The sequence below is a fragment of the Polypterus senegalus genome, chromosome 2 (assembly GCF_016835505.1).
Source record: "Polypterus senegalus isolate Bchr_013 chromosome 2, ASM1683550v1, whole genome shotgun sequence".
Taxonomy (NCBI): domain Eukaryota; kingdom Metazoa; phylum Chordata; class Cladistia; order Polypteriformes; family Polypteridae; genus Polypterus; species Polypterus senegalus.
Genome location: NC_053155.1, coordinates 97,967,739 through 97,994,109, shown reverse-complemented (window position 1 = coordinate 97,994,109; position 26,371 = coordinate 97,967,739). Strand labels below are relative to the sequence as shown.

At 36.2% G+C, this 26,371-nt stretch overlaps 1 protein-coding gene across 1 annotated transcript in view; it reads right to left on the bottom strand.

The window, feature by feature from the left end:
• Positions 1–16,295: 16,295 nt before the first annotated feature.
• Positions 16,296–26,371, bottom strand: part of LOC120523171 (cullin-5) — a 93,426-nt gene continuing 83,350 nt past the window's right edge. Inside the window, exons 18-19 of the mRNA XM_039744207.1 lie at positions 23,672–23,795; positions 16,296–19,267 (exon numbers count right to left, since the gene is read on the bottom strand). Of these exons, the coding sequence (XP_039600141.1) occupies positions 19,073–19,267; positions 23,672–23,795 (319 nt within the window). The 3' untranslated portion in view covers positions 16,296–19,072. The remainder of the gene's footprint in view (positions 19,268–23,671; positions 23,796–26,371) is intronic.

The window sequence follows — 26,371 nt, the reverse complement described above, 5'->3', positions numbered from 1 at the left end:
GGTGCAGCCGTCGTCGTCTGGGACAAACCATTTCTCCAAAACGGGAGGGAGTTTTTAAATCTGGAGAGAGAGAGAGAGACGCACGCAGCACGCACCAAACACACAAAATATATTCACTTCTATTAAGAAGAACCCTATATTTTTTCCAATGTGTATATTAAATTAATAAAGGACTTACGTGTAAATGTATTACAAATGTATCGAGAAATCCTGCGCCGCTATGTAGTAGCAGAAAATATTCAACAGGGGGCCAGATGGAGGGGGCCTCCAGAATCAGTAGCACAGCACAACTTAATGCGTGCAAATGTTTAGGTGTACAGTTCCAGATGGCAGTGATGATTATTATTAATTAACCACTTCAAATGGATTATCAACGCAAATTAAATCAATTAAATTGATGAAAAGACATTCTCCATGATTAACGTTGCAAAATGAATGGTTATTGTAACTTGAATTAGCATTATTTTAAGTTACTGTACTGAATTATTGATTTAATCATGACTGCTAAAATATTCAGAGGCAAAATAAACCATATTTAACTTCATTCATACTTTATTTATATCAAATCAAACAGCATGCATTCTCCGTTCTGCTCATTACCAAAACAATCCACTATTTTAGTTATCATTTTCTTTTGGGGTTATTTGGGCACATATACAACAATTAGAACTGCAGTTCAGTATAAATGTATTCTCCAGTTATGGTGCTTATGGGCAAATATGTCAACAAAAAATTCAAGATTAATGACCTCTGCCTTTCGTAAGCCTCTACTTAATACCCCAAAAAGACTTTATTACCCGTTGTATATACTGTAGATCTTCATAATCTTTAGAACAGAAAACTGAACAACTACACTCACAAGCTGCAGTGTTAACAGCAGGGACGTACGGTCAGGGGAGGCAGGGCCTCATCCGTCATCAAGAAAAGTAAAAAAAACTAATAATGATAACATAAAATAAATGTGTCCACTGGTCTGTGGTTTAAATTTATATTCAGTATGATTCTGATAATTGTGATCATTTTTATAGTCAAAATCGCTGAATTTGCCCATTTCCTGTTCAGGTACAGGGGAGAAGGTGCAGCAGCAACAAGCCTCACCTCACCTCGGACTGCGCTGTCCCTCACACACGGAGTTGATGCTTGCAACTGGCGCACGCCTGCTGCTGTCTCTCTGTATGTCGCTAATATGCTTGCAGACCTGTTTATTATACACCCTGACTTTCCACAGTCTGGCTGATATCTTTAATGAATGCGTGTGACATATTTAGTCTTGTTGATCAGACATAAAGCCGCAGTGAAAAGGCACAAGGTAAGGCAGACAGTACTGTGCCGCACTGAAAGGGGCGCATGTGAGCCCAACAGGTGTTTCCTGCTGCTGCTCTTTTTACGCAGAGGCTCTGGGCTCCAAGGATTTAGCAATATCAGAAAGTCAAGTACACTGCAGCAGACCGTTTATTTTTAGTTTTTTTATTCCGAATGACTGCCAAAATGGAAGATTAAGACTTTTAAAACTAAAGGAAAATAAGGAGGACTTTTATAAGAAAGTGATGGAGATTTTCGTGGAGAAGGATAGGCACATGGACTTCTTTTACAAATAAAGGTAAGGCCATAAATGGTTTCCAATTTTATAAAAAATGGGATCCGATATTTAAAAACTAAATTTTGACCTTAAATAAAATATCGGGCGGCACGGTGTCGCAGTGGTAGCGCTGCTGCCTTGCAGTTAGGAGACCCGGGTTTGTTGCGTGGAGTTTGCATGTTCTCCCAGTGTCTATGTGGGTATCCTCCCGGTGCTCCAGTTTCCTCCCACAGTCCAAAGACATGTAGGTCAGGTGCACTGGCTATCCTAAATTGTCCCTTGCGTGTGCTTGGTGTGTGGGTGTGTGTGTGTGTGTGTGTGCGCACCCTGCGGTGGGCTGTTGCCCTGCCCAGGGTTTGTTTCTTGCCTTGTGCCCTGTGTTGGCTGGGATTGGCTCCAGCAGACCCTTGTGACCCTGTAGTTAGGATATAGCGGGTTAGATGATGGATGGATGTTATCCTTTTGTTGAACAGTCTGTGCTAAATTTTATTAAAGCATCAGAATTTAAATTTTTTTGTACACCACTCAATACTTTCATTTGTATTGTATGAGTATGAATTGTGGAATTGCAATGGCAATTTTAGAACATATGGAGGGTGCAGAGCAAATGCGCTGTCTGCTGTCTCTCACCGCTATAAATGTAATGTTCTTTCTTAGCCAAATATGTGCCTTACCTATCTGTCTGTAAAGAATGCTGATGAAATATGAAACATAATCAGTAGTCAATGTGCATGCTGCTAATTAAATAGTGAATAAGCCTCTCTTTTTGGTTTATATATTTGTAAATCTTTCTCTAAAGGAGTCGGTGCCTCACCAGCAATGAATCTCACCACACATCACTGGCTAACAGGTACAGTAAATGTAGTCATAAAGTTTAAATAGATTGTGAAAAATTTTCTTATAAGGCTGAAGAAACAAGACAATTAAATTTGTGCTTTAAAGCTGCCATTCTTTTTCCTATGAAGTGTTCTCTAGCTCTGCCTTTTGACATTTCTACTTTCTCTTCAACCTCCTCATCTTCACCCATCTCTGCACTTTCTTATTAAAAAAACACAGAGATGTCCACTGACTTTCTTTTCATTTTGTCTTTTGTTTTAATTATACAGTGCCTTCAGAAAGTATTTAAAACCCTTCACTTTTATCATATTTTGTTGTGTTGCAGCCTTATGTTAAAATCATGTAAATTCATCTTTTCCCTCATTAAGCAACACTCAGTATCCCAGAATGATAAAGCAAAAAATATGATAAGATTTTTTTTTTGTTGTTTTTGCTAATTTATTAAAAATAAAAATATGAACTATCACACGGTACATTAGACCCTTTTCTGTGACATGTGAAAGTTGGCTCAAGTGCATCCTATTCTATTCATCATTGTTGAGATGTTTCTACGCCTTGTTTGGAGAACATCTGCGGTCAATTCAATTGACTGGACATGTTTAGGAATGGCACACATCTGTCTGTCTATAGAAGGTGCCACAGCTGACAACGTGTATCAGAGTGAAAAACAAGCTATGAGGTTGAACAACAACAATATTAACAGCAACAACATTTATTTATATAGCACATTTTCATATAAATGATGTAGCTCAAAGTGCATAACAGGATGAAGAAAGAGAAAAAAGACAAAATCTAAAAATAAAATTAGGCAATACTAATTAACACAGAATAAAAGTAAGGTCCGATGGCCTGGAAGGAAAGAAAAAAAAAAAAAACTCCAGACGACTGGAGAAAAAAACAAAATCTGTAGGGGTTCCAGGCCACGAGACCACCCAGCCCCCTCTAGGCACTCTACCTAACACAAATGACCTCAATCAGTCCTCATGGTTTTCAGGTTTCTCATGGAAGAACTTGATGATGATGGTCATGTGGACATCTGGCCTTTAATCCATCAATGTAGGGACATCACAGTGCTTTGATCAGGTGGTGATGGTGCAGATTGCCACCACAAAAAAACGGAAAAAGAACAGCAGTGAAAGTAGGGGTTAGTATGGATTTTGGAGCCACCATGAATAATAATGATAATTAAATGCATATACAGAATATCGGGATTAAAGTAAAATGAAGCTATGAGAAAGCCATGTTAAAATAATGTGTTTATAGCAGTTTTTTTTTAAATGCTCCACTGTATTATCCTGGTGAATTTCTATTGGTAGATTTTAGGTGCATAACAGCACCTAACAGCAGAAACTGCCTGCAGAACAGATCTGGCGAAGGCTGTGAAAATTCCTGCAGCATTGCTGGGTCCCAAGAGCACAGCGGCCTCCAAATATGTTTGGAACAACAAAAACTCTTCTTAGAGCTGTCTGTCCAGCCTCATGGAGCAATCGGGGAGAAAAACCTTAACCTGATGGTCACTGTGGAAAATGTGTGGATATGAAAGAAACTTCCAGAAGCACAAGCACCACTGCAACGATGTACTAATCTGGGCTTCATGGTAGAGTGGCCAGACAATACATGAAAGCTTGCTTGGAACTGGAATGTAAGAAACAAGATTCTCTGGTCTGATGAAACCAAAATTGAGCTGTTCATCCTCAATTCTAAGCATCACGTCTGGAGGAGACCAGGCACTTTTACAATACCATTCCTACAGTGAAGAATGGTGGTGGCAGCATCTTGCTGGTGGGTTGTTTTTCAGTGACAGGAAAATGGAGAGTAGTCAGGTTTTGGGCAAAGCTGAATAGAGCAAAAATACTTACTGTAGAGCTTCTCCAGAGCACTTTGGATCTCAGAATGGGCTTAAGGTTTACCATCCAATAGGGCAATAATCCTAAACACAAAGCCAAGACAACACAGGAGTCGCACTGTAAATGTTCATAATGAGCTTAGACTTTAACCCAAATGAAAATCTTTGGAGAGACATGTAAAATAGCTGTCAACCTGACAGAGCTTGAGAGGATTTGCAGAGAGGAATGGTAGAAAATCCCCAACTCCAGTTATGCAAAGCTTACTGCGCGATGCTCCAGAAGACTCCAGGCTGTAATCACTGCCAAAGGTGCTTTAACAAAGTGCAGAGGAAAGAGTCCTAATGTGATATTTCAATATGCTCTTTTCAATAAATTTGGAAACATTTCTAAAATCCTGTTTTTGCTTTGTCATTCTGGGGTATTGAGTGTGGCCTTAGGTGGGAAAAAAATACTTTAAAACGATTTTAGCATAAGGCCGCAATATAATAAAATCTGTAGAAAGTCAAGGGATCTGAATACTTCCTGAAGGCACTATAATATCTATATAAATTAATTCATAGTATTAAAACTTTTATATACACACCAAAATCACAACAAACACAAATTTTAACTATTAATTAAGAAGAATTTATTTTTCATTGGAGCTAGTGTTAGAACTAATCTATCAGGCTAAAGATGTTAAACATCTACATACTACAAAATATTGCAGTGGCACTGACAAGTTGTGTCAGCCAGAGACAAAGATATCAACAGTATGAGTGGGCACTCCATCATGTAAATGAGCAGCCAATAAAAAGGAGCTAGACTGTCAAAATCACAAATGAAATCTAACTTTTGTGGAAACCTCTGAGGATAGCAGGCCACTTAAAAAAGTGATGTAAAGAGCAAGAATCAAATGGCTTTCAGTGCCAGCACTACAATATGACCACGGTGGAGTTTAAGAATCAGAAAACAAAAAAGCCTAACTTGATTGTTTGAAGGTCATATGGCAGCAATCAACCTAGCTAGATAAGTTACATTCTAAATAACCTTACAGGGAATAAAACCTAACAACAAGGGGAAGACAGAGTTGCAAAAGAAATACTTACGTACAAAAACTGAAGCAGCACAAGTTTCCAGGGTGTTTTGGTCTTGTGCTAAATTATCACTATTTTGAATGACAGTGTTTGAATCTCTCTCTCTCTCTCCCGCATCTATCACATTCCTATTGGGCCAAATCTTCTTACTGCTCTTTTGGAGTTCTACTAGATAATGTACAATTACCCAAAGAGAGAGAGATACTGTAGAGAAAGAGAGAGTTACATGACCTTTCTCAGTTTGCTGGCACACTCTCTTGTCCTGACACATTGAAAACATACTCCACCTCCATGGCATTTCCATTGGATAAGTACATAGTACATTTGGCTAAAATGGAAAAGGTTAGGCATACCCTCAATGGATCATCGGTCAGCTTTTTTCTTTTATGGAAAGAGTTAGTTTCATATCTGGACAAAGTCAGGTTGCCTATCAGCAAAGATAAAGAATGTAACTCTAACTTACATGAAGTGTGCAAACATGTAGTTTATATGTATACATGCTTTTCTCACTTTCCCCTGAGTTTTAGTTTTAGAATGAGGGAGAGCTTAGATTAGGCTATGGAAATATGAAAAATATAAAGTTATATTTACTTCAATTTACAGCATTAATTTATGCATATAACGTAACATGTGAAAGGCATATAATGGATTGGAAATGTCATTTGGTTTCTCTTAATTTAAAAAAAAGTTTCCAGGGTTAGGGTTAGGTTAAGGGATAGGTACATTTAGATGCAGACAATGGCTGTTCCTCAGAATTCAGTTGTTAGATATGTCCCTCGTCCCCACTCACACTCGGTCAGGGTCTTCTAAACATTTCACTTCAAGTACAAAGTTAACATAATGGTGGGGGAAAAATGAATGGTGTGTTTCTATAAAAGTTCCTACATGACACACATTTATAATTCCATTTGTAGCTTTATATCAGAAGAAATAATAAATGAAGTTTAGTTTAGTGCTGGGGGGCACTAATTTTTTCTGTGAGGTAACTCCTACCCCCTTTGGCTGCACCACCATGGCTATGGACATTGTTCCCCTCTATTTCTCAACAATATTAGCAGTTTTATATAACAAAAGGCATTGATTGAAATTGTTCACTCTTTTAGTCCAAATACACAAGGCAGCAGCAGAAGTATTAGCAGTATCAAAAAAGAAGAATCAAAAACACGCTTTTAATGTTCTTGCTAATTTTACATAAATGACAAAAAACTGACAATTGATGCCATCACTATCAAGTCAGCACACCACTGTTTTCAATTTTCTTTTAAAGATATTTTGCAAAAATAATTAATAGATTCCTTTCATCTTTTGCTCATGTCAGTGGACGTTTGGCATCGGTATTATATACTTTAAACATATTGAATAACTCAGAAAATCTGAACAGTACTACTCATTCAATTAGTAATCAAAATAGCTTTTATATTAATGTAAATTTCTGCCAGTTAAGGATGTGGTAAAGTCATACTCTTCTTTAAGTAGCAACATTCCTCAAACCTGCTTTTTTTAGTCGGGGCCACTGGGGGTTGGAGCCTGTTTTAGGAATGGGAAGTGTTTTTACTTGATTAATTAATTAAAGATGAAATCCTGTTGTAACGAAATTCATGGAACCATAAAAATATTTCATTATAACAGAAATTTTGTTATAAAGAATATGGGGAAAATACATATACTATTGTGAGCAGGGTCACCAGCGTTTCATCATTTCTAATGGCAGTGGCACAAGGACAAGAAGTAGTTGCTCTGCTGTGTCTGGAAAACAGTAAACTAAGGGCAAAGTAATTGGTTGTCCTCTGCAGGATCAAGCTTAACACGTAACATGCTTGTCTCACAACATTTAAAACATTAAACACCAGACTTTGACCTACACTTCTTCGTACTCTCCTGGTCTGCCACATCAGTGATTCCAACATGTTCTTCTTCTTATAATCTGAAGATGGGAGTTAAAGCAGGACAATTGCCTCTGTGTTGCCACTCCTATCCCAAGTGCTGAGGTAATAGCTCCTATTTTGAATGAAGTCTTGAGACAGTGCCTGCCTTCTCTACACAGTAATAGAGTGCCTGTATTTGCCTTGGAAACCTGGACTCAACTTCCTGTCTTTTGTGCAACTCTGTGACCCAAACCTGGCAATACCTGAATTAAAAAAAAAAACAGTTCTGCTTAAACTGCAAAAAATATTTTATTTGAAAATGAGATGTTAATTGTAACCTTTTTTTATAGAAATACATTTATGAATACAGAACAGTACAGTATCCACACACGACGCATCTGCCCACACAGACGCTTGGCAGAGCACTGACTCAGAATTAGTCTATTAGTATAATGTTGCACCTACAGTTTTGCCGGGATTGCCCGAGACCGGAAATTTTGCAAAACAGGCTGTCTGTTGCAGGGTTCCCAAGGGTTGGTGAAAAGTTTAGGTGCAGTTTTAAGTACATTTGTAATACATTATCTTTGATGGCCATTTTTGGTCAAAAAGACATTTGTAATACTGAAATTTAAATTTCGTTAAAACAAAATCCGTTAAACATGATATTGCATTAACATTTGTCCAGGCCCACAAAAGATGTTTGTTACACTGAGCAAGTCCCTATTTGCATAAATCAGTATCTTTGTAAAAAAAAATTTAAAGCTAAAGCACTGTACAAAATAAACACCGTGCTTATTACTCAAGCCCTTGTGTGTATCACATTAAAACCAACAAAAACTAAATACCTTGCTAATACCATGCTTCAGGGTGCAAAATATTGTGGGTTCCACAGGGTCTTGGATTAATCGTTTGGACTATTTAAAAGCCTGAAAATCAAAATTGTGGAAGGATAAACACTTTAAAAATGTGTTATAGTGTTAGAAATATTCCAGTGCTCATTGGCGCAGTAGCCAGCAGACAAAATATACACAAATAAAGGACAACTGGATAGAGAGCGGGTCACAGGGTGGGCAGAGCTATGCTTGAGTGGCAGCAGCTCATATGGCAGGATAGAGAGGATTCTGGGAAAGGGGACAGACACATCCAGGAAAAAGTATAAGCAAGAGATGGACGGCAGAATATTAAAGCATTGGGGAACATTGTATTACCTTCAAAATGGATGCTTCTGCCTTCCATGCTTTTAACAATTTAGAGCCGCAGCACATATTGGAGGTTGGATGGTGAAATAGTTCACAGTATGCAATGACCTTAATCCATAAGATGAAATAGCTTCTTTAGTACTCCATAGCAAATTGTACATTCCACAGCACCAAAATAAGATTTTGTTGAGGCAACAATGGAGCACTAATGGATACTGTCCTGCTTATTGGCATCTTTTGCTCTACTACAATGTAGCAGCTTGGCATACTCAACACACATAGTTGTGATCTCTCTCAAAAAGTCAAACTTTACTCTTTAATAATCTGTAGACGATCATGTCTGGTGAACAAACGGGTATTGCTAGCTAAGCAGAGGCAAGGTATGCTCCAACATGTGGCGACAGGTACAATGACTTAAATGGAGGCTGGCGCGTGAGTGATGATGGCCCCGCCAAGGTCCCGCCGCTGCCTCCCCCTCCCCTCGGCCTGCAGCCTGTCTAACAGATTCACACAAGTAAATCGGTGCCACAACCAAACTATAATTGTAAGAACCATTTTTCTAGTTCTAGAAGATTCATGAATACTTTACTAGATGGCAAAACATAATCTATGGGAGGTTCCTAAAACCCCCGTAAGTAGAATTGTGGTTGGTATATTCTTGCCATTTCTAACAGCTTTGAGTAAAAATTATTCTTCAGTTAGTGACCAGCCATGCCATGTGTAAGGTGTAGAAGGCATAAGGTTTTAAACCGTGCCTGTGGGCCTACAGGCCTTTTGAGTGTTGAAACAGCTCTAAGAAAACAGTGCTTATTTAAGTACTGTACCATATGTTTTAAGGCGTACAGAAGAAGAAATTAAGAACCTTTAAGTATAGAAAGAAGTAAAGAACTTTTAAGTACAGAAATAGCTAAAGTTTCGAGAAGATACATTTTTCTTTTTTTGCCTTTTATTCTACGTGTGTAACTATTTTTTTCTTTTATTCTTGTGTGGATTATTTGCTTTTAACTTTCACTAAATATTTTTAAAACGAAATTTTGGACTAAGAGATTTTTTTCGGCATGCGTTTTACCCGTGCTTGATCTTGCCTTACACTTCAGCGGCTACACTAAAGTTTAAAACCTGCCTAAGATTGAAACCTGGAAAATTGCCTTGGATTAAAAATAACCTGCGTGTTCTACACCTGAAATCGGACTGCGACGAAAGAAAGCAACAACTTGGAAAGACTTGACAGGTACTTTTAATCTTTGTCTTTGATCGGAGTTGGACATATTTGAGAATTGCTGGCACTCCTCGTGGGACTGTATAAATTATAAAGGAGCTTAAACACCTAATAAAATTGTCATGGCACCTGATTCCGACATTCAGAGGAAATATCAGAGAGGTGTTAGCGGAGGTCGCGATGATTATGACGTCACAAAGGAACATCTCCAAGATGACGGAAAGCCGTTCAATTCAGTGACAACTAAACTTCAGTCAGAAATGGACTACAAATAGAAACGATTATCTGATGCGATGACGTACGTAAAGGATTTGCAACAAAAGGAATTTGACTGTGAAATTCTAGAATCAGTTATCAAGAATCTGTTCTTTAACCTAAGAAAGGAATATAAAAGGTTAAGCGACAAATTTTTATATATCCAGAGCAACAAAGATACACGGAAAATTTTACAAATGGACTTTGATGCTAAAATGAAAACTTTTCGTACATTTTCGGGAAATACATTGGATTGGATATTAGAAGTATGTCAAAATAAAAGCCTAAACCAGCAACCTGACTTTTCTGGTTAACAGTTCAGGGATTACAGAACGAAAGACAACGTTTCTCTTACAATTAAAGATTCCCAAATCTCAGCAAAATCTAAAAGTCGCGCAAGTTCAGCGGCTACTTCAATTAGTGCCATCAGATCTCAAGAGGCAGCACACACTGTGCTTTTGGCTAAAGCAGAGAACCAAAGAAGGCAACAGGTTCTAGATATGGAAGCCAAAAGAGAAGCTGAAGAAATACAGTTTAAAGCACAGCTGAAAGTTAAGAAAGATCAATTGTTGTTGGAAGCAGCTATTGCAGAATATTGCTCAATATTGAAGCAAAATTGAGAGCTTTTAAAAGACGCAATCGCAGTCCAAATAAACTGAATCCTAATAATGTTCCTCAGAAATCAGATGTAAGAAATGAAAAGCCACAAGAAGCTGGTATTTGTGACTTTCCGAATATAAATGAAAGCAAAAACAATCCTCAGCAACCGCTTTATGATCAACAAAATAAAGCACCTGCACCTCTTCAACAGCCGCCTTATGATAAGCGTTACGATCAACAGAAAGAACAACAGTATAAGACTCAAGTGCCTTATGTGCCATACAATAAGATCCCAATATTTGACGGCGATCTCTTGAAATATGTGGACTTTACAAGAGCATTTGACCAAGATATTTATCAGTTACATTTTGCACAGAAAGTTTGCAAGAGCAGTTAAATCTTACAGGAAGAAAGTCGCACATCTACATCAGCACTGTAGAAAGAGACAAAGTAAATAGACATACATTAGTAAAGTGTACAGTCTTAACGAAGTTACAAGTTTGTGTGATAGAGGAAAATAAATTTTTTGATTTACCAGAAGTGTACACACTGAACTCTGTACCAGTGAAAAGGGAGAGCATCCCTACACAAGAATTTCTCGAGAAATTGTCTAATCTAAAAGATATGCATCTACCCCAGATAAATGCTGACCAAAGCAATAATATTGTAATTACAATTCTATTATTAATATTGTTGTTGTTAAGTACAAATGCCCGCAAAGTCATGGAACCATGGCAAATCATACATAATGAAAGTGAAGGACTTCATGCTGTGAAAACATTCCGTGGGTGGATTGTTAATGGATTGATAAAGGACTCAGACAAAGAAAAACTGCTAAGTTATTCAGTCAATCATGTGACAATAATGGAGATAGAACAAATGTTACTCCAACCATACAATACAGGCTTTTCAGAGTGCAGTTGTGAGGAACTGCCACAGGACATTAAATTCATGCGCATAGCTTCAGATACTGCAAGGCTAGTGGATGGACTCTATTGCATTAATCTGCCTCCTAAAGATGAGACTCTTAAAGTGCCAAACAATCGTTGTGTTGCTGAACAACATACTATTGGAATTAAAAGGAAACTTACAAAGTATCCAACATTCCATGAGGATTATAAAATTTTCATGAAAGACATTTTAGACAAAGGATATGCCATCAAGGTACCCACTGAACAGCTAACGCTTGAAAAAGAGAGCGTATGGTACATACCTCACCATGGAGTATATCATCCAAAGAAAAATCTTTTTTGACTGTACAGCCACTTACCAAGACTTCTCCCTAAATGTACAGTTGCCGAAAGGACCTGATTTAAACTAATACACTCATTGGAGTTCTTACAAGATTGCTCTCATGGCAGACATTAAATCAATGTTCTATCAGTGAACGTTCCAGAAAAAGACATGGATCTTCTTCGTTTTCTGTGGTGGCCTGAAGGTAATCTAAACAATGGACTAGAGGAATACAAAATGACAGTGCACCTTTTTGGTGCTACTTCATCACCGAGTTGTGCCTCTTATGCCTTAAGAAGAACAGCAGAGGATGCAAAAGGCACAGCTCCAGATGAAGCAATTAATACTGTGCTGCGTAATTTCTATATCGATGACTGTTTAAAGTCAGTTGCTACAGAAGGACAAGCCATAAAATTGGCCAAAGATCGTCAAGCCCTGCGCTTAAAGGGAGGATTTTATCTTACAAAATAGATAAGTAATAGTAGAGCACTCTTGTCATCCATTTCTGAAGAAGACAGGGCAATAGATCAAAAGGACTTAGACTTAAGCCATGATTTGTTACCAGTTGAAAGAGCCTTAGGTGTTCAATGGTGCACACAGACTGACAGTTTCAAATTCAACGTGAAGCCTGTTACAAGACGTGGCATTCTGTAAGTGGCCAGTTCAATATATGATCCACTTGGATTTTTAGCACCAGTCATATTGTCTGTCAAGCGTATTCTAAGAGAACTGTGTAAAAAGAAATATGCATGGGATCAAGGAGTGGATGTTAAGTATGTCCGGCAATGGAAAAAATGGATGGACGATTTACAGCTACTTGTGGATTACAATGTAGACAGGTGTGTTAAACAGCCTGGATTTGGTCAAATAATGACCACACAAATGCATCAATTTGGAGATGCCTTAGAAAATGGGTATGGCACGGTTTCCTACCTTCTTCTGACTAACAAAGAAAATGAAAGACATTGTTCATTTCTAATGGGGAAATCAAGAGTAGCACCACTAAAACCTGTTACTATACTAAGGTTAGAACTTACAGAAGCAGTGGTAGCAGTCAAAATGGACAAAATGTTAAAACAACAACTACAAATTCCCCTGCAAGAGTCAATCTTTTGGACTGACAGCACCACAGTACTAAAGTACATTGCAAATGAAAGCGCATGCTACAAAACTTTTGTTGCCAATAGAATCGCAGTGATAAGAGAGCACACACAACCCTTGTGATGGAGGTACATTGCATCTGCACAAAATCCTGTGGATCAGGCATCAAGAGGTTTGACAATAGAAAGCTTCATCAAAAGTAAGACTTGGTTACAAAGCCCAAATTTCCTGCTACAGCCAGAGCATGAATGGCCTAAGAGACCGGATGAAGTGGACCTGTCTACTAGCGACGATCCGGAAATCAAAAGGTGTGTGGTAAATTTTGCAAGCGTAGAAGAAAAAATCGAACCAGTAAAAAGACTTGTGCAGTACTACTCGAAATGGTTTAATTTAAAGAAAGCAATAAATTGGTTCCTTAGGTTCAAAGAAGTGCTAATGCATCTGAAAGAAAAGAGAAAGGCAATTCAATATACTGTACAGTCAGTCAATCTGGACACAGACCAGAAAGACAAAATACACTAATCACAGAACATATGAAGGAATAGAAATCAACAATGAGGCTGAAGCCACTGTCTCTGGATGACCTAAAGCAGAAGATGAACTTATTCACCTCATTCAGCAACAAGCCTACCCAGAGGAGGTTAAAGCCTTGTACAAAAATCAGCATGTAAAGAAAGGTAGCAAAATCATCAAACTGGACCCAGTCCTGCAATAAGGAATTCTGAGAGTTGGAGAAGGACTCAGCAAATCTGAACAGGCAAAACACCCAGCAATTACTCAGAAGAATTCACATATTGCTACAGTCATAACGCAACATGTTCATGAAGAAATTGGACTTTGTGGGCGTAATTACAAGATGCTACACTCTGAAACTCCTGGATAAATAATCAAGACAATGCTAAATGCAAAAAGGGCAGTCAGAAGAGTTTGTGTGTAGACCAAGACCAGCACACTGGACGGACCTGTGAACAAACTGTGCCTGCTCCAGGAAGCAGCAAATGATTATTTTTTCTTTTTTGCATGCCCAATTTTAATCGTGTTTGTGTTTTTATAGTAGAATCTTAAGTTTAAGTTTCTAAAGTTTGGTTTAAGTTCAGTAAAGTAGTGAAGGCTCTTATTAAGTAAAGTTAAACCAATTGAGTTCTGCCTTAGCATAAACAATTAGAAGCTGGATGTGTAAGAGCCATTTTCCTAGTGCTGTAAGATTCATGAATATTTTACTAGATGACAAAGCATAATCTATGGGAGGTTCCTAAAACCCCCATAAGTAGAATTGTATTGGTATATTCTTGCCATTTCTAACAGCTTTGAGTAAACATTAGACTTCAGTTTGTGACCAGCCTTGCCATGTGTAAGGTGTAGAAGGCATAAGGTTTTAAACCGTGCCTATGGGCCTTTTGAGTGTTGAAACAGCTCTAAGAAAACAGTGCTTAGTGATTTAAGTACTGTACCGTATGTTTAAGGCGTACAGAGGAAGAAATTAAGAACCTTTAAGTATAGAAAGAAGTAAAGAACTTTTAAGTACAGAAATAGCTAAAGTTTCTCAAGAAAAGCTAAGTTTAGAGAAGATACATTTTTCCTTTTTTTGCCTTTTATTCTACGTGTGTAACAATTTTTTCTTTTATTCTTGTGTGGATTATTTGCTTTTAACTTTCACTAAATATTTGTAAAACAATCTTTTGGACTGAGAGATTTCTTTCGGCACACGTTTTACCCATGCTTGATCTTGCCTTAAATTTCGGCAGCTACAATAATACTTAGCGCAATGACAGAAGTCACAAAATCAAGCGGAATGTTCAAGCAAATTATAGAAAAAAAAACATATAAATTTGTTAAGTAGTTCTCTCGTGAAAGTGGATAGACATACATACAGACAGACTTTGGATTTTATATAGAGTTGGACAAAGGGGATTGAGCCATCACTTCTGAATCTCTAATTGTAGGAACACAAGGTGTGCTCAAGGATTATTGCAAGAGAGCGATACACCATGAGGTTGTTAACCAATAACAAGACATGGTCAGGCAAAGTAAGGGATCAAAACTGTGAGATCAAAAAATAATCAATAACCAAAGGAAAAGGGGCAAGACATTGATTAGAAGTTGGGAACAAATAGAAGCTGTAACCAGAAGCACAAACCTTGCATTTGGGTCTACTTGAAATCAGAAACTAACCATGCTAAGACTTGGCTAATAAATGTAGTCAATCAATGTGACTACTATGTGACCATTGTATGTGTGTGTGTGTGTGTCTCTGTGTGTGTCTGTGTGTCTCTCTCTCTCTCTCTCGATATATATATATATATAATTTCCGTGAGCAATGACTGCAGCCATGTGTCAGTGTCTCGAAAACAAAGAATACAAGACATATGCAAAAACTTTGTCTAATGAAGATAAACAATAAAAAACAAACAACAGAAACTGACTCCTCATGTGAAAAATCCTTAAAATATGCAAATACTCTTGTATAACAACATAGTAATAACAACATCATTCTTGATATGTAGACTGCAGGCTTATTATATTTCACTTTTCCTTTCTACAACTAATATGAACTAAAATTTACAGTAATTCCTGTTGTCATGGACTTTATCTTTATGTATACAGTCAATATAGTGTTATGGAATGCTTACTATCAGCTCCCATTAGTTATCTGGCTTTAACTTATTTGCCAGTTTACAAGCAAGAGTAGTTCACCAAAAACTGAAAATTAAAAGACAGACAACTTAGGCCTATTACTAGGGAGCTGGACTTTAAAACACAAGCCTGTGGGGTCAAACCCTGTCACTGATCTGAGAGTGTGACCTTAAGCACCTCATTCAGCCACCTGTGTTTGGATTTTTTCAAAATATGACGAAAAAAAACTGTCTGCTGACCTGATCTTGTAAGCTGCCTTGATTTTCTAGTTCTCATCGGATCAACACTCTGAAAGCTCCATTTCTGATGTGCATTTATTTTTATTCTGCAAACATTTTACATATGAGGCACTCAAGTTTATTTATTTTTTGCTATTAAAACACATTTATGCAGTGGAACACCCTATAACTACAAACCTTAGAACTTTTAACATTCGTTATTAAATGCTATATAGATTACAGGGGAAAATGTCCAAAATATGCCTTTGTAACATTTTTACATCAATAATTTTTTTTTTTCTCCAAAATTGACCAAACAACTGTTAAACATTACCTTGAAATGTACAATGTCTAATGAGGGCTACAAAATATTATGTAAGGCTTCTTTCCCCATTTGACAGAAATCAGCAACAATATGTAAGCCTCACTGAAAAAACAAGTAGATTATTATTAGTGTGTGAAATCATTTTTAGATTGACTTAATATTGCATTATAAACTTCAAAAAATCAGTTACTGAATTTATTTTTTTGAATTTTACCAAAATATGATTTTTGTAAAATTACTAAAAAGAAACACACAAAGTAATACAAAATATTTTCTATTTTGTTAGTAATATAACACAAATTTCCTACAGGTTATGGGAAAATATTTATCTCTATCATAATGTAAATATGGACAAATTACATGCCAAATAGACACTAAAGACATTCTTTAAAAAAAAAAAAAATATTTCAATATTTGCTCTCTGTTCCATATTTTACAGTCAATGGGAATCCTGCAGTCAACAAAACAAATGAATGAAATAAAATGTACATTGTCATCTGAGTGTCAAGTGCCTGCTTTTTCAAATATACTTGACCGAAAAATGTTTACAGTACATATTTAACGGTATCACATAATTTCAATGGCTAACATAAAAGTATACCCATTATCATGTTCTCATGAAGGTCAATTCATCATTGTTCACCCACACACTCAATTACTGTACCTTCTAGACTTTAATTTGTTTTTTGTATTTTTGCTCAACATTTCTAGTTAGCTGGGGTAATATCTCTGAAAAGTGTAAATTAAAAGACATGTTTATATTACATAATTGGACCTCAGTCAAATGTTACCAGTAACACTTGACCAGAGTAGGATCACAGGATAAACTCTTTTGATCTGAATCAGAATAGTCCTTTTCTAAACACAGCAGTTCGATATGTTTCAGACCAAACCATCCCCCAGCATGACCTACAAACCAAGCTTCTCCTTTTCACAGAAAGAGAAATTATGAACATATAGACATGGGATAACAAGTCTGCATTGAGACAGTACTTGACATGAAACTGACAAGAAAATTACTGTTGAAACAAACTTGTTTTTAAGGTGAAATTCCCCCTTTGAGATTCCCAGAATATTACACTGTTTTCTTTTTAAGCTGCTGTTTCCTGAGAGCCTGTCACAAGTGAGCACTTGGAATCAAATCCTACAATTGTTTTAAAAAAAGGGTAATTTTCCTCCAAGTAATGATGGTGCTTTTTACCTTTCAGTGAGAAGGCAGGTGTTCAGTAACAGGATGAGGTTAAGGGGTACAACCTGAAGCTGGTGAGCAAATGCTGCTACATGTACCACATGACCTGCATCTGTCACAAGTATTTGCACATCACTAGCTCCCATCAACTTAATCTTCCATATTAGCAGGTCATAACTGGGCACAAGTAAAGTGACACAAAACAGTTCAAGCTTATGTTTTTTACCTGATTAACATTGTTTTCCTACTCTTATGAAGCAAACGTACAACAAAGTCTATTTAACACTAATTAGGCATGTTCAAGGTGGCTGCAGATAAAACACTAATATAACTAACTTTTAAGATTTGGAAAAAGTGAATTAGTAACATTTGATCTGCATGATCTGATTTCGTAATATTTGCCCAGTGAAATAAAGATAAGAGGAACACATGAGATAACGAAATAAAACAATCAAAACACATTTTTATGAGCAAACTGATAAATACATTCTATTTATATATATATATATTTATGAGCAATTATGGATTTTGAGAGCCATCACCTATCTGTATTTATTATTAAAATAAACAAACTGTGCAACATTTTTCTTCTTTCAAGTTTTATATAAATTAAATATTTACAATACAATATCCCCAAAACAAATGAATCACTTTAAAAAAGTGACTTATTTAGTAATTACAAGTTTAAAGTGTGTTTTAGAAGGGGATGCTTAGAGTATTCCAATAGCTCAAGTCCATCTTCTGTACCAAATCAAGGAACTTATAGGCAGAGACAGTAATTCCCCATAGTATTCAATGGAAATCTCTCTTAAGAATGTCAGCATGGAAAGTTGATATTTTAAGTTTTGTGATTTCTGGTTAATAAACAAAATTGTAATTGCATTCTTTATGGGCTAATGTCAAAATTAAACTTCAATACATGATTCCATTTAAAAAACATGACTTTGACATATTAATAAGCCACCACAAATCCCTGAAATTTCAATGCCAGAGGCTAAAATTAAAGTTTTGTTCTGGTTCAGCTCTAAAAAACAAGTGGAAATCACTTTTCATGTTAATAATTTACAGAAATGAAATTGTAATATGCAAGTTTGAGTGGTTAAAAAAGTTCCTGCCATATGAATAAGAAAAACACACTAGTGTACCATATCTATTATTTTGAGGGGATGGACAGAATGTAAAAGGCATTTGCGATGTGTTTGCTAAAATTCAACCGTGACTCAAAAAACAACTCTTCTAATAATATTAATCTGCATTGTGCAGGGAAAAAATACATACAGTTGTGATCAACAAAAAAGACTCAAACTTGCATATTTTGTTATGAATTCAAAATTCATTGTATATTGTATCTGAAACAAAACTGCTCAACATGAACCAAAGTTGTCCGAGTAAAGCTACTTTATGCCGATCCAGAACATAAAGTGAAAGTGCTAATTCTAGCTCTAATTATAATTATTTACAAAAAATGTTAATCAATTTCCCCAGTGCATTCTCACAGTTGGGTTTATAGTCACCAATGTTTCCAATTCTGAAGAACAATATAAGCAGTCCATCTGGCAGCAGGCTTGCTTGGTGAAGGGAAATGATCATCTGAGGAGCACACAACATGTTCTCTGATGAAAATGCATTACTTTCACAAAACATCATGCTGTTGAAACACGAAGGCAAATGCCACCATGCATACTGAATACAATTGGCAATTTTTGTTTAATCTTTGATAAGGTAAGGCAGGAATTTTATTCTTTATGGAACTTTACAGTCGGTCATAAATCCAGCACTTGATATCTCCTTCCAGGCCACTGTTGCTACCGTTACTGATGAATTTTCTTTGATTGGAGCCATGGCCATCTGGAATTATTTTCATGTTTGCACTTCCAATCCCCTAAATGTAGTAACTATGCCATGTAAATGAAAGTATTAATGTCCGACTCATCCCTCTTGATGTATTTGTGTTCAATGAGCCATTCAATCTGCTCTTTGATCATTTTCTTCTGGGGTAAAAACATATTTTTCAAAATTTCTACTAGTTCAGTCTGAAGCTGTGCATTTGTGATCTTCTTTCGCATTTTCATTATTTGTATAATTGCCTCCTAAAAAAGAAAAAAAAAAACAAAACTTGAGTAACCACTTTCATTATGCCCACATTCAAGGAAACTTGTCCAGTGAAAATTTCCAACATACTTAACACTAGAATCCTTGAAGCCTATGAAAATATTTGTAATGCCGGGCCACCTTAAATTCCCTCACACCTCATCAGCAGCGTCTTTGTTTGGCAAATGTGTCAATCAGCACAAGCAGCCTGCTATCCCATTCCCCACCAAGGCAGACACAAAATTCTTACAGCTGGGAGTAGGGTGTCTGGAGTCGTATTGGGTAAATAATAAATCATTATTTGGAATACAACAATTTGCGTAAATGTAGGATAACAGGAAATGTGAGGAAAGAAATGCTGAACACACAACTAAAACAGAACTGTTTTTCATGTTATAGGATGTGCAGCTCAATCGTTGACCAAACAGACACCGCAGTCAGTGTCAATGTTGGATGCTCCTTTTCCTCAGAAACGGACATTCAGATCAACAAATCATTTGAACAATCTTTTTATTCAAGAATACAAGAATAAAACTGAAAAAAGAAAACATTTTCAAATTAAGTTTGATTCAAGAATAAAACTGAATTAAAAAAAATGCTCAAATTCAGTTTTATTCAAGGATCCAACAATAAAACTGAATAAAAAAAATCGTTCAAATAACATGTTGATATGAATGTCCATGTGCGAATTAAAGTAACATCTTTTACAAGTACCAAAAATTTACAAAGGATGTTACAGACTCACATCAAATGTATGGTTTTGTTTTATGATAATGATAATAATAATAGCAGCTAAACACAAAGATGATGCAGGATTTGAACCTATTACCTTGCCATTGCTAAACAGTAACTTAACCACTGCGCCATCTACGCAGACTCGTGTTGGAGCAGCGTTACTATTGTGGCAACTGGTTGTAAATGAAACGCGTAAACATACCTGTATCCCAACGTCTGACTGACAGTTGGGCGTCAGCAATATGTCAATTGAGAAATTACTTTTCCTTAGGTTTTGTTCTTGAATAAAAGCATATTTGTTTTGTTACACCTTTTGTGAAAGTGTTTCCTGGATATTTGGGCTTCACACATCCTAGACTTTATGTCATCAAAATTATGCCATTGCTTCACTGTACTGCAAATAGTGTAAATAAACGTTTGTGGGTTGAAACAACGATGTCTACCTGTCTGTGTCCGGGCTGTTTCCTACAACAGGGAACACACACAAGTATTTCAAATCATGGTATTTCATTACCTACTGTATATAATTCCTTTCAAATGCATCACTAGATAAACACTGCAACAAAGACTTCAGCTGTGGGGATTGCAGCAGAATGATGCCTTCATCTGAATGAATGGGTTCGGGGTGTAGCAGGCTGCGTTCTTCTAACCTACACATTTTCAAAACAAAACCAGGCTGCTAGGAGAGAAATAAGGAGTTATGAGCTTCTTGGCGTATTTCAGGAAAATTTTATGAGGTCAGGGACAATGAAAAAAATCATGAACTTCAGGAATTCTAGTGTTAACAGGAACAATTTGTGGAATGTTGGTGGAAACATATTAAATAACTATACAATTAAAATGTATTACAAAAACTGAAGTAGCTTGAAGCTGCCTTATAAGACAGAATTAGTGAACATTATCTACATCCTACCAAAGGTTGTATTATACCTTTATTCAATAGAAATTATTTTTCTTTAAAAAATTTCATTTCATTTGGACATATTCTTCAATCACTTAAATGTAGTAAATGTTTGGATCCATTATTAGTTCCATATTTAAACAGCTTATGGCTTGCCAGTGCTCAATAAATTACACTGAATAAAAAGTCTCAAATATTAATAACCCAGTAATGTTTTAAATTTATTTTACAGACACATCACATTCTTTTTGGCTTGTTCCACTCACGAGTTTACTCATCTGAAGTTTGTATTTAAGATACAGATGGACATCTGTAACAAGGGATCTGCTTAATGAACTCCATTTACATTACCAAAAGTGTTACAAGAAATGGATTTTAATCTCAGTTTTGCAAGTTTTTTTAAAGTCTGCTATTAAATAAACCCTAAACTGCCTGTTCTCCATTTGCCATCAACTACATCTTCAGATTTTTATATACTTTTCCACATCTCAAAAAAGAATTTGTACATCTGCAAAGGATTTAAACTGACCCTATATGACTATGAGTAGCTAACTGCGTAACTGCCCTACAATTAACTGGCACGTCCTTACAGGGTTGGGTTTTATTTTATGCTTGATGCTAAACCAGATTAAGTGATTTTGATAACAGGGTTTTTTTTCTGTCACTAAGGCTGACTTCAAGGACTGCAAACATAAAAGTGGAAGCCTGCCTTAAAATATATGTGAATTAATAAAAGACAAAAAAAAAAACATATTGTAAATCTGGGTGGGCGATCCTGTAAAATAAGCTTTACAAACTGATCACTACTTTTGACTGTTCCACTGTATGAATTTTCTTACTCTTACCTGTCAATCAGTAATTCTAAGGCACACCAAAGAAAGCTGATTCCCTCAAGACAGACATCTTGAGGTGTGGAAGTTAAAAGTAGTTATTTAGCATAAATGGAGTTTAAATGTATGGCATGCTCTATTTTTTTTAATGCAGTATTTATTCTAAGGTACCACATACAGTAAGTGTTTTTAATACATGAAAGTATTGTATTTTTAAATTTCTGCACTCAAATAAACAGCAAGGTTTAGTTAAGGTAAATATCCTGTGTTTGAATGCTGCACTGATTTTGTGCCTGCACAGACTTTTATGGATTTACTTCTTGTGGTACTGTTTTCCCTCCCATATTTCTAACATATCAGTATTAATTCAGTTGCCGATTCTATATCACATCTTGTGAACTTTCCTCTATGTTGCATTGAATTTTATTTTTCTGATTGGTCATATTGTAGAAGACTGTATAACATCCCAGCACATGCAGTGCTTCCATGCAATGGCCTTTATATCTCATTCAAACATGGTGTCTGTTGCTTTTTTCTTTAGTGTATGCATGCTGCGAACATAAGACCACTTTAATTTTTTAGTTTATTTAAGCGTAAAGATATTTACAGGTAGCAACACGGCTTAATAAAGATTACCGTTGTCTCTTCTGAAAGTATGTGCTCCAAACTTTACTTTGCTCTTGATCTGTGTTTAAGTGTCTGTTTCAGTAGTGTCTTTTGAAATCATGTGTTCTGTGTACTACTTTAAAGATGCGAGTCTATAGCACTAATGTGGAGCTGACTTCTTTAGTTAAATATACTGTTGATCAAAATTATGGATGTTATTCTTACTTTGTGATTGACAGAATAACTGTCACAATAAAAACAGGTTAATCTGTCCGAAAACAAATGAGAGCAGCTTCATAAAGGATTGTTAACCTATGTATTTGTGTGTTAGATTGACAGCTTGAGGCGTTCAGTGCTACTCTGAACCCTAGCTTGCAGTAATTTTACGTGTTACAGCTTAGTTATTAGACTGCAGCCTTGTTTAATTCTCACATATTCCTCATGTACAAAGACATTCTTTATTTCTATTTTTTTTTTTAAAAACTTGTAATGCCAGAGTAATATGTGAATGGGTGTCATTTTTAGTTTCTGCAATGGTCAAAAAGTATGCACTTTTTTATGTTTTAGGTTGTTTTTAATCTTTGGATTAAAATGAACTAGAGTTAGCAATTACTTTACAAAGTGTCAGAGAAACATACAGGCATTACGTAGAGATCTGCATACTTACAATGACTAGACCAAAATGGATTTTGTCTGTTGTGTCATGAGGTGTAGGTGGTGTTCACATACAGTGACCTCCATAATGTTTGGGAGAAATACACATTTTTCCTTGATTTACCCCTCTGCTGTACAGTTTAAAATTACAAATCAAACAATTTGGATGTGAGAAAAGCACAAATTGCAGACTTTAAGGGGATTTGCATGCATTATGGTCCCCCTCAGTTCAGGGCACCATAATGTTTGAGACATAGCTGTGGTAGTCATATTTAGTACTTTGTTGCATGAAGTGACTGCAATTTATAGACATCACCAGATGCCAAGTATCTTCTCTGGTGATGCTCTGGCAAACCTCTAATGTAGCCATCTTCAGCTTCTACTTAATTATGGGGGTGGTCTCATTAAGTTTTCTCTTTAGCATATGGAAGGCATGCTCAATTGGACTTAAATTGGGTGACTCAGGTGCAAATACACCTGAGTAATCACAAAACCTGTGATGCCAACTGTACCAAATATTATGGTGTCCTGCAATGTATGAAAACACTCTTAAATTAAACTCTGCCATTTACATTGGTATGGGTTGACACGAGAGAATGCTAGAAGCCCCACATCATGCAAGGTGAATAAGTGAAAAATAACTATAAAAGCGTGTAGATTAAAATAACTTTAAATACCTGTGTCCTTAATATTCTTAGCTGCACAATTCCCTCATTTTCCTCTTCTCGCATTCTTTCTGTAGTTAGCTGAAGCCTCCCAATTAGGTTAATCTTTCCTCGTTTCTGAACCTTGCTGTTTTTTCTGTGAACATAAATTAGATATGCTTTATTTTCATTTAAAGAAACTGCACTAGCTACATTAACAAAACACAAAAACAAAACATGAATAAAGATGTAAGAATTCTTAATAAATACTTTTACTCATTCATTTCATTTTCAATTGTAGAAAATAAACTGAAATGAACTTGCTAACAACAAAGACAGTTAAAAATAAATGCACATGCTATACAATGCAGATAAAACTGCAATGCTTAAGGTAAGTACATATTCTTTTAGTCTAAATTAACTTTATGTAAGCATGGTCTTTATGTGATATGTTGTTTGCAAACAAAGATGTTATTTTTGTAATGCAGGTAAACTATATTTATTTTAGCTATGCCTTATGTAATCAATTCTTTTCAAAGTTCATTAGTTTATGGCACATAACACCCTACACTGAAGTCATTAATTACTTTATATACTAACAGGCCCAAAAAAAAGAAAACCACATGTATTCTTTCATTTGCACAGAAATATGTGATATTAAATATAAAGCACTCTTAAGGATAATGGGAAATGTGTCTATTCCTTATATGGCATTCTTTACTTGCACATGCACTGACCAACACCAGTCACATGCACTGACCAACACCAGTCCAATAGTAGGTGGAAACGGAGTCCCTGGTAGAAACCCAAACAAAGATTCACAAAGAAAGTATATAAAATGTGAATAAGGTATGGATCCATACTGTATATTGTAAGGTAGCTCAATGCCCACTTTAAACTAGGGAATGGGGGAGCAGGGAGTTTAGGACAGGCCAGATTTAGATCTATACATGGAAGAACAAACAATGGTGTAGAAATAAAAATGCATAGTAATGTAAATTGTAAGAAAAAACATAAATGTAGAAGGATTAACACACTAAAACTAGCTTGCCTTAATGCTGGAAGTATCAAAAATAAGGTAAGTGAGTTGGAGTTGTATGTAGCAGAGCATAATTATGATATTATAGCAATAACGGAAACCTGGCTAAATAACAAAGATGGCGATGAGTGTAACATAGAGGGATACACATTTTTTAGGAAGGATAGACAGAACAGAAAAGGAGGTGGGGTTGCTGTTTATGCCAAACAGGGTTTAAATGTAAGACCTCTTCAGTTGGATGACGAGCCCCATCTTAGTGAGGACATGTGGCTTCGCCTGGAAAATATTAGTAAAACAGGTCTTATTTTAGGAGTGTGTTATAGACCACCGTATTCAGACAGTAATTTAAATAAACATCTTTTTAGTAATATCAAATAGGCAAGTTTACAGGGGGATATTATAGTCATGGGGGACTTTAATTATCCAAATATTAACTGGGATAACCTTGCAGATGGAGGAGCACAAGAGCAGGAGTTTGTATTTTGTAATAATCAGGATAGAATTGAGGGTGTGGAGGTGATTGAACCACTAGGGTCAAGTGACCATAATATAATACAATTCTCAGTATTTTGTAAAAGTACAGATGCAAAGACTAAAATTATTAAGTTGAACTTTGGTAGGGCTAATTTTGAGCAGATGCGACAAAGTCTAAGTAGGATAGACTGGGATAAGCTTTTAAATGTGGAGACAGTCGAGGAGCAGTGGAACAGGTTTAAAAATGTTTTACATGTAATGCAGGACAGATACATACCTAAATTTGGAATTAATAGGAAACTAAAAAACTCCACGATGGATTAATAAAGATTTAAAAAAGAAGTTGCAAAGGAAAAAACTGCTGTATAAGGCATATAAGACTAATGACTGCAAAGTGAATCGTAGCATGAGAACATGAGGGCAACCATTAAGAAGGATATCAGAGAGGCTAAAAGACAGTTGGAGAGGAATATAGCAGATAAGGTGAAAGAAGACCCCAAGAGATTCTTTCAGTATTTTAGTAGTAAAAGAACAGTCAAGGAGGAGGTGAAGTTCATCAGGAATAGTAAAGGGGAATTAAAAGATACAGACAATGAAATAGCAGATGCCCTAAACTTACATTTTTCTGAGGTGTTTACAAGTGAGCAAGTGGATAACCTCCCAGAGGTAAATGCAACGACTGAGGGATTTGGAAATTGTAGAGGGAGAAGTGCTGCTCAGATTAAATAAGATGAAATCAAACAAATCACCAGGCCCAGATAATATTTATCCTCGTGTTCTTAAGGAGGCTAGTGAGTACATATATAAACCCTTGACACATATTTTTAGGAAGTCACTGTGCACTGGAGAGATTCCAAGGACTGGAAAATGGCAAATATCATCCCATTATATAAAAAGGGTGACAGGGCAGATCCAAGCAACTATAGGCCAGTAAGCTTAACATGCATCACAGGAAAATTAATGGAAGGAATTATTAAGGATAAGATTGAGCAACACATGGCAAGGACAGGAGTTATTCTGAACAGTCAGCATGGGTTCAGAAGAGGGAGGTCGTTTTACTAACATGTTGGAATTCTATGAGGTTGCAACAAAAGCATATGATCAAAGTGGAGCTTATGATATTATTTATCTGGACTTTCAGAAAGCATTTGATAAGGTGCCACATGAGAGGTTGGGCATCAAGTTAAAAGAAGTGGGAGTTCAGGGTGATGTTTTTAGAT